The sequence below is a fragment of the Cyprinodon variegatus genome, unplaced genomic scaffold (genome assembly GCF_000732505.1).
Source record: "Cyprinodon variegatus isolate N-32 unplaced genomic scaffold, C_variegatus-1.0 Scaffold576, whole genome shotgun sequence".
NCBI classification, from domain to species: domain Eukaryota; kingdom Metazoa; phylum Chordata; class Actinopteri; order Cyprinodontiformes; family Cyprinodontidae; genus Cyprinodon; species Cyprinodon variegatus.
The window spans coordinates 313,277-325,209 of record NW_015151029.1 but is presented as its reverse complement, the minus strand read 5'-3'; the positions used below and the strand labels follow the sequence as shown (position 1 = coordinate 325,209).

At 38.6% G+C, this 11,933-nt stretch overlaps 1 protein-coding gene across 2 annotated transcripts in view; it reads right to left on the bottom strand.

Moving 5' to 3' along the window:
* The window catches only part of asxl2 (additional sex combs like 2, transcriptional regulator), a 29,854-nt gene that overhangs the window by 7,766 nt on the left and 10,155 nt on the right, over positions 1 to 11,933 (bottom strand). The window contains exons 3-7 of one of the 2 annotated variants that reach the window (XM_015392168.1): positions 10,250 to 10,358; positions 8,475 to 8,619; positions 7,268 to 7,386; positions 3,086 to 3,206; positions 250 to 309 (exon numbers count right to left, since the gene is read on the bottom strand). In XM_015392168.1, the coding sequence (XP_015247654.1) occupies positions 250 to 309; positions 3,086 to 3,206; positions 7,268 to 7,386; positions 8,475 to 8,619; positions 10,250 to 10,358 (554 nt within the window). Of the gene's footprint in view, positions 1 to 249; positions 310 to 3,085; positions 3,207 to 7,267; positions 7,387 to 8,017; positions 8,125 to 8,474; positions 8,620 to 10,249; positions 10,359 to 11,933 lie in introns of those variants that run through there. The other variant, XM_015392169.1, reaches the window with a different exon arrangement.

Here is an 11,933-nt window from a genome sequence, read left to right as displayed (position 1 = left end):
TGCAAATTCTTGTGAGATTTTGTTAGTAAAATAGATCGATACCGCGTCAATATATCAACATATAGAGACCCAAATATAAATCCGTTTTGATCATATGGCTTCTACAGTTTGTAGAAAATGTCTTCAACAGCACCAGAATTATTACAGTTGGGTTATAACTGATAGACTATTGAACCAGTTCAGTGGTTCCTAAACCTAAAAAAACAACAAAATCAACAAAAATCTAACACTACCTTCTGTTTGACCTACCTGCACTGAGACGACCAGACCTTTGGGGGACTTTTCTGGGCACAACAGGGTGGCACAAATCTGCTTGGACAGAACAGAAAAACTTGGTCAATTTGCAGGACAAATTAATGGTAAAAAATGGTAAATACGTCAGGGTTTAAAAACCTTTGATAACATTGAATTCAAGGACTTTTTAAAGTCCATGTTTCCAAAATTCTAAATTTGGAGGGCTAGCTGCAAAAAATGGAAATCTGTATGAGTTATTTTTGCTTAAATTGAGTGAATTTTGTCTTGAATTGAGGTGATAAGTAAGACACTTTGCCAATAGAACAAGACAATTTACATTTAAAATAAGAAAAAAAATTCCTTTGTCTTATTTCAAGTGAATATTATCTAATTGTCTTATTTTAGGAGTAGAAATACTGATTCCATTGGCAAATCGTCTTATTTACCTACTAAAATTAAGGGTAAATACACTTATTTCAAGAAATTTTGTACTTATTTCTAGATGGTTTTTGCAGTGAGTGTCTCTTAGCCACCACAGGGAGGTTTGGCTGGAGGCCTGCGATATACCAGAGACACAAGCCTCAAAACAATCTGGACATCACTAGATATATCCATGGGACACCCATCAAGGACTAATGTATATATCTGATGTAATTTTAGGTTAAATGGTGCTTGTTCAGAATCATAGCGGGTTATTTCCACTGGTGTTAGTTTTATACTGCAAACCATTTTGCTTAAACATTTTCATTCACAAATGATCTTATTTATCCTTCAGGCTGCAGATATCAGGGCTAACTGAACTAGCTTGAATCCCTAAATACATATTTAACACTATGCAATTCCTGAATCAAACCTACTAATATCATGGTGACATAATATAAATAGTATATTATAGTATGCGCGGCATAAATTTGAATGTAGGCCTGGCTTTGAATTTAATAACAAGCTAAACCTCAATCAATATGTCATTTAATTCTAAGCCAAACTCTGCAGTGAGACTAAGATGCATCAATATCATCTTTTATTGTAAGAACCAACATGCAAGCAACAACACAGTTAGAATTCGACACCCTCAGAGAAATCAAACAGCAGAACACTGTTTTCTTTGCATCATAAAATATAGAACCATGGAGTTCTATATTGTTCAAATAGTAGATTTGACACAGCAGCGCTTTTTTTTTTCAGAAGGGAAGCTAATCATATCAGAATTAAAATTAATCAGCTAAAGAATACCAACAAGTATCGGGCTACCACCACATATTGAGACTTTAATCATTACAGCATAAGGCAAGTTAAATTCAAGACTTTTTTAGGCATTTTAATGCCACTTGAAATAAAAATTTAAGACCAAATTCACAAGAAAAACCCGCTTACGACAACTTAAATCAAAGGTTTATTTTAACATAAACCACTGCACTAATGTGTCAAATATTGAAAAGCTTCCCATACAGGAAGAAAGCTAAAAACACACAAATGACAGATATATTTGAACAATTATTTAACTGAATTCACAAACTTTGTTTTAGCAGGGAACAAAACAAATCAGTTTTAAAGCCACAACATAACCAGTGCCAAGTCTTTTTTGCAGCTATTTTTCTTTGTATGGTTTTCTTAGTGTGTTTGATTTGGTGATAAGTGGAGGCGTTGCAGAGACAAGGGTGGAACTAAACTGAGAAATACCGGCTGTTTCTCCGTAACTCCATTTTGACGCTTTGTGTTTTGCGCTTCGCATGTGCGACTCCACTGCCTTAATTCCCATCGTTCCGAACTTGAATCGCTTCTTGCACAAAATCCACTGAGCCTCATGTATGTTCCCTGGTTTTAGCCGTGCAGAAAACTCTTGGCTGGAGACAATTTTTGTTACATTTACACTTGCTCATATTATCCAGACAAAAAGTTAATGGTGCATCTCCCAAATGTCCCGGCCGCAACAACGCTTTTATTGGTTCCCGTAACGGGACGGAACCAATAATGGCGAGTCGTTATTTTTTTTAATAAAAAAAATAAATAAAATTGTAAATTTTAACGTTTTTTTTAGATTAAAAAAATAAATCGTAATAAAAATAATCTTATTTATGACGTTTTAAAAATTAAGACCTACGAAAGACTGATTTAAGACATTTTAATACCAATTAAGGCCTTAGTTTTATTTTGAAGAATTCAATGCCTTTTAAGACTTTTTAAGGAGTCGCGGGAACCCTGCATGATTAGTACGGCTGGACAATGCAGCTTTGCTTATGTTCTCCACTGATCGGTGTAAAGCAGACTCTGCAACTGGCAGATTGTCAATTTCTCGTCTTCTGCTCAGCTACTCTGCAATGCATCCTAAAATTTTCATTTTCCAAAATTTTTCACATTGCATCCATCTATTCACCTGAGAGAAGATGGCGCACACAAATGTGTCTAACTTTGCGGAATAAATAGACAATAATGCTACAGCAATTGTCATCTGCATAAAACTTCAAATCCCAACAAAATAATCAAGTACTTCCAAGGCAGGTGTCTTTAAGGAACTTTCCAGGTCCTTGAATTTATAATTTTTTCCACATCACAGATGTTTAAAAAACCATGGAAACCTTAATATAAATACATTAAAATGAGTTGTGTAAGCTGTGGCAATCATCTAAACAAGTAAAAATACAAAGTTAAACAATAAATTACTTAATACATGTTTGTACAGGACTGAAAAGACAATAGAAAAAAAATGACATCCAGGAGAAGCATAACACTAATTTCAGAAAATGTATAACTGTATGAAATGAAACATGGTGCAAAACACAGAAGAGTACCTACATATCAAGTAGTAATGTAAATCTGTGTGCTATGTGACAGAATGATAGCTGTGACCTACCACTCTTTGTTGTAATGTTTTCTGCCATGTCTTTAATGGTCTTTAGTAGCAGCCTGGAACTGGAGATGGCGGGCATGCCACCCTGTCTGCGCTGACTCCTTTGCTGCTGCTGCTTCAACGCCTATAAAAAAAACAAAGAGGGAGAGGCAAAAACTGAATAGTTTAAGAAAAAAGTCAAATCCTTGTAATCCTATGTTTTTTTTAAACTTCTCCCCAGGGCCTCCTACAACATAAAACACCACCTAAATAAGTTATAACGCTAGAAAATACAATGCATTTAATGTTGTCTTCATGTCAACAGAATTAAGTGAATTTATCTCAGCTTCAAAAGATCAACATTGTGATGTTCTACAGCTGCTAACTTGTTATAACTTTCACACAGCAACTAATGAAAAATGCAAGACCTGGGTGTTGACATTCATGCCAAAATTATGTATCTATTACAACACAAAGCATTTAATAACTCTAAAGTCAAAATACATTTTCCTTTTTATTCCATTTATTTTATCTAGTATAAATCTGTGCAGTAGGATATACATTTGTGTTCATCTCATCCCCTGATATTCTGAAGTTAAAATGCAACCAATTGGTCTCCGCCAAGTGACGTCAATTGTTTACCTCGGGCGCGGTACACTACGCCTTTTCGACCTAAAATGGCGTCTTAGCAACAAATGTCACGTGACTGGCGGAGACCGATTTTCCTAAATCCGCCCCTGTTTTCAGGCTTATGTTAACTGTAATGACTTATCTTGGATAGGCTGCTATGTAAACGGGCCTTTACTCCTTCGTTTAGCTATTTACACTACGCTTTTTCCACCTAAAATGGCGTCTTAGCAACAAATGTCACGTGACTGGCGGAGACCGATTGCCCCCAAAAGTCACATGTTGAGTAGGTATAATTTAAGAGTAGCTTATTTACAAAAACAACAACAAAAAAATCCAAGGCTGAAGAAAATTTGTTGAATGAACAAGGACCAATTCAGAGCTGATATATAAAGATAGATAAAGCTAAATCCATGGCAACCAAACAAAGCAAAACCCCCCCCCCCAAAAAACCTGAAACTTATAGGTTGATCTTCAAGCAGCATACAGCCAGACTCACAATGAAATGCTTTGGATCCAAGGATATCCTATAGTTTAAAGCGTCCGTGACAAAGCACAGACTTATGCTTTTTAAATTTTTCTTCTTTAGTTCTTCAGAACTGCTACTTTAATGCACCACTTCTGTCATCAAAACTGACAGAAAGATGCCAAGCAAATTTAATCATCTTCATACTGTGATGCTTATAGACAGCAAAAAAAAAAAATTACCGTATTTTCACAACTATAAGGCGCATATAAACGTCTTTTTTTTCCCTCAAAATGTGCGGCGCGCCCTTTGGTGCGTGCGCCCTTTGTGTGTTGTTACTGCGGACGGTGTTGAGACCACCATGAGAACGTTAAAGGGGGAAGTGTGGGCATGGATTGTGTATAAAAGAACAGGTATGTGCTTTATGCAGAACTCCTCATCTCCTCATTGAGGAGATGATGAAAGCGTGGCTGAGGCAGGTGTATGTAAGGAGACCAGGTGGTTTTTTTTCCACTCATCACCATCGCTGTTAATCTGTGACTCCATGCGTGCCCATCTCAAAGCCGATGTGAAAAACAAGATGAAACAAATGAACGCTGTGCTTGCTGTTATTCAACAGCTCGACACCGGTGTGAACCGGACGCAGCAGGCGCAGCAGAAGCAGTGAGTTTACATGCAAAGTCAATGTTTGACGCGTGTATAGACGCAGCAAAAGGTCCTGCAGCGCGTTTTGAGCTATGGATATGGAAGGCCGATTGGTTTAAAAACACGCGAATTTTGACACGTAAACAACACGTGATTAACGCGTTGTTTGCGCGTTGTTTACGTGTTGTCAACGTGTTGTCTTCGCCTTTTAATCGGCTACATGTAGTTAACACGTTGAGAGCGTGTAAAGAACACGTCAACTACGCGTTGACAACAAAACGCGTCGATTTCATGTGATTTTCAGCCGTTTGGCCACTTTTCCATTTTGAGCTGGTGAGTAAAAAAAGGCACACTCACCAACAGCAGCCTCTGGCCGGGTCGCCTCCTTGCGACTAATACTTTGTAATAAATACATGAATAAAGCACAATCATACTCAGTTTTGCTCCCGCGCTATTTTTAAATACGCAGTAGAGTTATTTAAACGTAGTAGAGGACATGTACCTGTATATAAAAAACGCGCCCTATAATCCGGTGCGCCTTATGTGTGTGTTAAATACAGAAATGGCACACATAACTGAGACTGCGCCTTTTAGTACGGTGCGCCTTATGGTCGTGAAAATAGGTCACATAAAAAATGTATTACCAAGGTGCGATAATGTCCTATATTGATTACATACGCAGTCACATAACTTCAACGAGAAAAAAAAAAAGCGTTCAAATATTCACTTTGCTTTTCACAAACTTACAGATAACTTGAAGTTTCCTATTCAGCTCTTACTGAAAGCAGTTTGCCAGCAGCAGAAAAGTAGACTCTCTCTACACCAGTTCACTGTTGCCATAGCAACAATATACACTCAACAAATGCAAAACAAACCTGAAAGCAAATGATAAAGTCCCCTCTTTTTTTTAAAGATCTTTTTAACCAAACAAACACAATTATTATTTACTTAAAAGAAAAACTATGGGACAATTTTTTTACCTTTTAATGTTTGTTTAGTGGACTGTTGTGACCCTGTGTCCTACACTGAGATTCCCAGCAAGCTAAACTATTTTCCTGCACAAGTTCCTCCAAGGAACAGACAGGTTGTATTTGAACCAGATTTAATGTAACGAAGTATAAAACTGAGAAACGATACAAAATGCGAAAAGATCATCAGTATACATGTTTAAATCAAACTTTTCCTATAATGTATAAGGTGTAGTGGATAATTGAATTTACATCTAGCAGTTTCATCACTAGGATATAAATCACATCCATCATGGCGATTCGATTCAGTACCGATTTCCTGACCCAACGATTCGATTATTTTCGATACTCAAGAATACACCACAATACGATTAATTGGTTAATTTTTTTTTCTTTTTTTTTTTTACACCTTATAGGCTAGACAATGTTTCAAATTTGAAATAAATCAATGAAAGCTGTAATGTCGTTATACATTTTTTTTTGAGAAACAACAGCAAAGAACAGATTGTAGCTGACCGCAGACAGCGCCGCAGACAGGAGGCCAGCTTTTGTTTTTCTGACCGAAATTGCGGAAAACAACTCGTGAAGTTTGACCCGCTAGAAGAGCGAGGTGCGCGAGAACGCTGGGACCATTTTTCCACCTGGATCTCCGCCCTTTTTGGCCCTCATGTCCCTCCATCGTCGGGCTAAACTCGTCCCCACTTCCTCTCCGCCTCGTCCGTATCTAGACCCACAGCGTGTAGCGCAGACCACGCTTCAATATTGGGCATAAATCAAAGATCTCTGTGTCAAGCTCACTGCGACACACTGCTGTAGGAGTATAACCAGGAAGCGAGGTAGGAGGGCAAAATATGTTTAGCGCCACCGCAGCACGGGAGGTAGAATTACGCCCAGGAGCAAATGCATAAAAATAGATCGGAGGGAAAAAAAAACATGAATCGATTCTCTTGCGGACGTAACGATGCATCGGATCATCGGCTGTTGGATCGATACAAAACGATTATTATTTACACCCCTACTCATCACATTAACTCAGGTTCGGCTTAACTACACTGATACGTACAGCTTTTCTAAAATGACTCAAACCTCCTTTAGTCGTGACACACAACTTAGATTATTCTTCATACTGCCATCCAAAGGGATAGAGAGGAGGTGGGTGGCTCTCATTTGTTAGAAGATCCAAATACCTTAAAATGTTGTTAACAACACCTTACAGAATTTTCATGTCAAGAAATATTAGAAAAATGTTTACTATGAAAAACAGTCACACGTTCAATACATATTTTAGCGCTGTAAATATATATCAATGCCTACCCTGGGAGGATTTACGCTTTAAGCAGTGGGATGGTCAGTAAGATATTTTTAGGGGCCAAAAAACAAGAACAGGGTGTGGCAGAAACTCATGTTACATCGGTGACAAGTAAAACAGTGGTGACAAAGTTTTTTTAAGAAACAAGCCTCATTGCTTGGTAACAAATTCAAGTCAGAACTTAAGCATACCTGTTTAAGTGCCTTCTTGCTGTGTTTCTGAGAGGGAGAGATGAGCTTGCTGGAGGAGACAGGAGGCGATGAGCACTGTGGCTGTGGAGATGACGGCTGTGACTGCAGCTTGGAGGGGACTTTAAAACAGGAAAGGCGAAAAAAGGACGTCACAAACCTATATTTCCTGAGGTGAGTATGCAAACAATCAAACTGGGCTGTTTTGATGAAACTGAAACCAATCATTTGCACAAAGAGGGAGATTACATTACCTATATAGGATATCACTTAGTGAAAAATGGGTTGAACTTTTCAGCAGTTTTCTATTAAGCTCTCTTTGTCCGACAGGTAAACAGCTTTTCTACTCATCCCTGCTGTTTCAGCATTTGACCTCTTTAGATTAGCTCAATAACAAAACATCAGATCTCCTACTCAGCTGTAAACGTAGCTCATTTCAGGGCAGCTTTAGACTCATGCATAATGAGGAAGTGGTCACGGGTTACACTGAGAAAATTCTGTTTCCTGTTTCAACAGTCGCTTGAAACGTTCAAGTAGAAATACACTAAATAATCCCCACTTAGCAACAAAAAATGCTATCTCTAAAATTCCTCTTAATCACATAAATATCCCAATAAAGCAGATCCTAAAAAAGCAAAAAAAAAACAACAAAAAAAGAGAGAAAAACATAGGAGTAAAAATGCATGTAAATGTTTTACCTGCTGCTGAACGTGGAACAATTTATAAGCAACTCAAGGTAAAAAATAAACCCACCTTTTTCCATCATGTTGGATGCTCAGCGTATTCCAGACAAATATAAAAAGATCTAACCTAACTGCCTTGAGGAGCCACTTGTATTGAGAAAAGCTGGCTTCCTGTGTTTAAGCAACAAAGCCTAACAGCTGAGAAGAGGCGTTAACGCCTATTGACATGAGAGACCTAAGTGTCCAATCAGCTAAAACAGATAAATAACGAGCTGTGTGATGATTCAGACACGGCTTATTTTAAAACTTAGTGTATTTCTAAAAACAGCAACTGGGCAGCAATAATAAATAAAAGCTGTTGCTCTTATGTGATCAAGAGTTAAAGTAAAAGGTGTAGTTTAAGTAAACTTCTAAATTCAGTGCAACTGAGATACTCATGACATTGATCTGCTTGAACATTTTATGCTGAGGAAATTGCACACTGAAATTATATTGAAAACATTTCTAGACTTTTAGCTGAATGCTACCTCTTCGCATCCACCTTCCTCTCCTGGCTTCTGGAGGAACGGTGCTGCTGTTCTCTGAGCTTCGGGAATCAGACAGATTGTCACTGCTCTCATCAGAGCCCTCCCCTGACAGCTTTTTCACCACCTCTGAGATGTCCTTCTGTGTCTAGAAAGAAGAACATCCAGTCACCCAACTGAAGAAGAACAGGAGAATCACCGATAAAGATGGCAAACACTGTAAGGGGGTTTAGGAATTTAACAAACACAGAGACAGAGAAGAATTCACAGCAGCTGATTATTGTATCATTGTCTGAATCTTAACCTTTACATACCCCCAAAATTTCTGATGAGTAACATTCCTCAATAGAGCATATATCTCATTTAGCCACAATCTACTCAAAGTAAATGTCAGAAGCGATTAGATCAATGGTTGCTCTGAAAGTGTAACATATAGACATTTATATTACCTGAAGTATTCACGACTTTCTCTGGTATATTCAGTTCTAATCTCTTCCACCTACGTCACGATTGCAACCAGTCCATGATTGGTTGCCACGACAAGAAGAGAGACAGAAGTGACTGGAATTAAATGCTGGCAGCTTCACCGCTCTTGGAAGCAAGGTTTGCAAAGAGATACAATATAAATTCACCGCTTTTGCTGCAGACACTGCGTTTGGCGTGAATGCATCCTTATACCCCTTTCACACTGGCCCAAAAACTTGTTTAAACCCGGGAACAAACGGCTTTCAGTAGCCGTGGGAACAGCTCACTGAAGAGTGTCTACCCGGGTCAAGCGACTCAGCAAACGACCTGCGTTAAATTCACCTCGGCTCTGAACAGCGTGCAGTGGGAACACCAGACCCGGGTTGACTTACGGACGTTACACATTGCGCCGATTGCAAGCCCAAACAACTCGGCTTGCATTCAAGAAATATGCCACAGCGCTAGCAAGATAGAGAGATTTGTGAGCTCCTTATAATCCACAGAGAAGAGGAGATTCGTCATCAGGTTTCAGGCACCGTTTGAGCTCTGGATCCTGTCCATTTTGCTCTCCACTATTTACTTCACAGATTTCCATCACCTGTCGACATTGGCAACGCTCACCCAGTGCGATGCCGTCGTCAGACACGCAGTGGTGGCGGACATTGGCCATGCAGCCTTCCAGCAGGGGGTTAGACCAGGCCTTTCGGTCGAATGGGAAAAGAGCCAAAAGCTTTTGGTGTTTAGAGCCACATCAGTGACCATCCCTTCTCATCCTCTCACACTGCTTGTTTGGTCTGGTCTGCAGGGTTTATACAGGAATAAGTACTCTAATTTAATGCTTTTTAATGCTCTTAGAAATCATTTTAATGCCATCAACAAGTACTCATGTCTCTCATATGTACCTGCGGTAAAATCCTTCATCATCTCTACCGTTGACAGGCTGCAGCCGTGTCCCGAATTCCTGGTTTTCCAGCCACTGTTGTTGAAATTAGCCTTTTCCCATTCTCTAGCTTTTTCTCCGCCTCGAGCTTCTTTTCCGAACATACGGCTTTACGATCAACCGGAAGCAGTTTTGCGCAAATATATTGCGATATATCTGTCGAAATTGTTTTTATAAACTTTTTTTTTTTTTTATAAAGCATTATATGCCACAATAATCACATTTAATGAAATGTAATGCCAATTCAGGCCTTGATTTAAAAAAGAATAATTTAATGACTTTTAAATGGTTTTTAATGATCCGTGGAAACCCTGGTCTGGTCCTTTTAAAGTGGACCGAACACATTCTGCAAACCGTCTGCTGTGTAACTAACCTTTAATGTGTAGACTCCCATTCGGCCTGGAACTTTGTAGAAGATGCCCTCCTCACCACGGGAGTTTGTGTGCAGCATAGCATTCAGACATGCCAGGGGTGAGGTTCCACTGGTTCAGGGGAGAGAACATCAAATCATAAGTGTTTTCTTCAATACCTCAAGCAGCTATCACAAAAAAAAAAAAAAAAAAAAAAAAGAAATTGAAGAAGTCTTATCAAACGTCTGAAGACAAAAGTGTTTTCATGCATAAGAGGCTGAGATAGTTTGTATCAGAAACACATCAAAGAGTGTAGGAAATCTGCCCTGCATTTCACATAGGACCTTTGCATAAATCGCACTTAGAGTTAATCATCAATATAAACTAACTGCATTATGAGTGAATTAATCATATAAAAATTTAAAGAAAATGTTATATCAGAACTCGCATTTAAGCAAAGCTAACTTTTACGACTACTGAAAAACTCTAAACAGAGTGAAGATAGAAACAGGTGAGCTGAAGATGGATTTCATAGCCCCTTTTCCAAAGAAAAAAACATTTTTTCTACTTCAGGTAAAAAGGATCTCAGATAATTTCTGTGCTTTATGTTTCCAATGCTCTGAAAGTTGGTGGGTAATTAATTGAAATAATCCTAATGACATTTGAAGGAAGGTGTCAAGAAAATTGCAAAATGCCTTCAGTCCATCGTGAAGCACTAATGAGAAATTCAGGCATCACCTTATGAGTTTAATCTCACCTAAACCAAATGAAATATTGAAATAAAGCAAATATACATTAATATTGCATTAAATATTTGCTCACCCATCCAAATATGTGAAACCAGATATTCTAATCAGATCCATGGCCACAGATATATAAAATCAAATATCTATTCATTTTTTTTTTTACAGACATTTGCTAAAGAACTGGTAGCTCTACCGAGCTACATGACTTTCAGATTGGTTTTGTGATTGGATGCCACTTATGCAACAAGTCAGATCGTAAGATTTCTTTGCTCTTAAATATCCCACCAATAACTGGGAGTGGTGTCTTAAAGTGAAGGTGATTGGGAATGAAAGCAAAGAAGCCACAAAGACGCAGGGACCAGAAACTGACAGAGCAGCATTTGTTGACCTGCAAAGAAGTTGCCAACTTTTTGTGGTCAATAACTACAGACCTCCAAAGCCCTCAGATTAGATCAAGCATTTTCTGGAGTGACAATATTGGACTATTGGAATATTATTGACACGTCCGAGTTCAGAGGATGCCAGATAATGAGTAATTGTTAAGCATGATGGAGGTAGGGTTAGGCCTCGTTTTTATTTTTTATTTTTCCAGAGCTGAGCTTACCCTCTTAATAAAGTAAAAGGAACTATATGCTTTAGAACCCAAGAGATTTGGGACAATTCCACTTAGTGGATTGCCCCTTTCTCTTCCAACATAACTCTTTCAGTATAAAAGCTTAGGACCATAAAGACATGAATGAGAAAGTTTGGTATGGGTGAGCTTGACTGGCCTGCAAGACGCTATGACCGCAACTCGACACAACACCGTGTGGTTGAATTAGAATGGAAAGTGAAAGCCAGGCTTTGCCATCCAACATCAGTCAATGGCTCTGTTCGAAAACCTAGGACGGGTCCTCCAAGGACGCGGTCTACCTAGACTGGATCCTTCGAAGTCCTTGAAAATAAGGAGACCGGAAGAGTT